This window comes from Salvia hispanica, chromosome 4 (genome assembly GCF_029641045.1).
Source record: "Salvia hispanica isolate PSC_SH4W2 chromosome 4, Shi_PSC_v1, whole genome shotgun sequence".
Taxonomy (NCBI): Eukaryota; Viridiplantae; Streptophyta; class Magnoliopsida; order Lamiales; family Lamiaceae; genus Salvia; species Salvia hispanica.
The window spans coordinates 18,741,562-18,743,512 of NC_142695.1; the positions used below are offsets into that span (position 1 = coordinate 18,741,562).

A 1,951-nucleotide genomic window follows, 5' to 3' on the forward strand; every position below is an offset into this window, starting at 1 on the left:
ATAGTACTTTGTTTTTCCATTTCAGTGAAGTAAAACTTGCTTAGAGTGAAGTATTCAAGTGTTAGAGTGAAGTGTTTGTCATCTATGCTTATGTGCACTATTTTATCATTTCAGTGAAGTAAAACATGCTTAGAATGAAGTATACTAGAGTCAGAGTGAAGTGTCGGTCATCCATGCTTATAGTACTTTGTTTTTCCATTTTAGTGAAGTAAAACTTGCTTACAGTGAAGTATTCCAGTGTTAGAGTGAAGTGTCTGTGATTAAAGTATATTTTTCATGTCTTATAGTGATTTTAACATGTAGGTACTGCATGATATTTGCTCCTTTTACGGGTAAGGATAATCATGGTCGCCCTGTGACATTTGCTTCTGGCCTTTTGTCCAAGGAAAATGCCGACTCCTTTTCATGGTTATTTAAACAATTTGTGAAATGTATGGGTGTGGCTCCGAAGCTAATCGTGACCGACCAAAACTTAGGAATGAAAGTTGCTATTGCAGAGGTTCTTCTTAGTACGAGACACAGGTGGTGCATGTGGCATATAATGAATAAAGTTGCTGACAAATTACCAAAGAACATGCTTGGTAGTGAAGAACTAAAGAAGGAATTGAATGCATGTGTTTGGTCAGAGTTGATAGAGCCTGATGCATTTGAAGAATCTTGGCATGCTATAATGGAAAGATATGGGCTGGCCAATAATGACTGGTTTTCATCAATGTTTGCATCTAGAAAGTTTTGGGTTCCAGCCTTTTTCCGCGATTTTCCGATGAGCTCGTTGTTAAAGACAACATCTTTGTCTGAATCACAGAATAGCTTCTTTAAAAGGTACTTAAAGTGTCAGGCTAACCTTATGCTATTTTATATGAACTATAACCATGCTTTGGAGGCTCAAAGAAGTAATAGCGCAAAGCACGAATACTATGATTCAACAAAAGTTCCTATATTGCGAACAAAATTGGAAATCGAGAAACATACATCAACGATATATAGTGGTAGTGCTTTTAATGCAATTCAAGAGGAGATAGTTTATGCATGTTTCTCTTTGTCTTGTTCAACTCTAGGAATGTCTACCAATAGAGATAATGAAGTATATAACATAAATGACAAGGATTCAAACTCATGGACAGTGACTTACTCCATTGGCGATGACACCTATTTGTGTGGATGTAAAAAATTTGAGAGACTTGGTCTATTGTGCAGCCATATATTTTGTGTGTTGAAATATAAGTTTGTTAAGTTGATACCCGAGAATTTGCGTGGATGGAGATGGTTGAAGTCACAGTTTGCGAAGCTAATACATGGAGGTTTTTGTGATGATGAAGAAATACTCTCTGTTGTGGACGAGAAGAAGATTGCATTTAAAAACTTGTATGCATTATTCTTTGAAATAGCACAAAGTATTGAAGGGAACATTGACCAAATCAATGCATTTACTGCAATTATTGAAGAAGGTAAGAAGCAGCTTCTCGGAGAACGTGTTGTTCTGTCTTCGACCGAGAAGAGAGCATTGATTGAGAATTTCTATGGCTCACAAGTTCAAAACATTATTGAAGTTCATCCTCCTAATATTGTCAGTACAAAGGGAAGTGGAAGTAGGAGGAAATCGGAGAAGGAGTCAGCAATGAAGTTAGCAATGAAACCAGGCCGAAGTGTGGAAATTGTCATGTGATTGGAAACCATGATTCGAGGAACTGCAAAAAGAGGAATGAGAAGACAAAACAGAGGAAGTGAGGATTTGGAAAGAAACAGTTCACTTTGTAGCCTTTTTAGAGCACTAATGACTAATTTTTATTACACTTTTGAGAGATTTTTATCTCAATGCGAACTTGGTTTTTGTGTTAAGCTCAATTGCGAATAAATTCACTTTTATATGTGTTTGTTTTACTGCTTACCAGACTTTAGTTCACTTATTACATGTTTTGGCTCATTTATAGTGAAGTAATATTGATTATCG

The 1,951-nt window shown here is 36.2% G+C and overlaps 1 protein-coding gene across 1 annotated transcript; it reads left to right on the forward strand.

Moving 5' to 3' along the window:
• The first annotated feature begins 310 nt into the window (after positions 1-310).
• LOC125194778 (protein FAR1-RELATED SEQUENCE 5-like) lies at positions 311-1,666 on the forward strand. The gene has a single exon (XM_089056577.1). The coding sequence runs from the start codon at positions 311-313 to the stop codon at positions 1,664-1,666; it is 1,356 nt and encodes a 451-aa protein (XP_088912703.1).
• The last annotated feature ends 285 nt before the right edge of the window (positions 1,667-1,951 follow it).

Bases quoted from the DNA above. Each gene is read 5' to 3' on its own strand.
- LOC125194778 (XM_089056577.1), top strand. From the start codon at position 311: ATGATATTTGCTCCTTTTACGGGTAAGGATAATCATGGTCGCCCTGTG.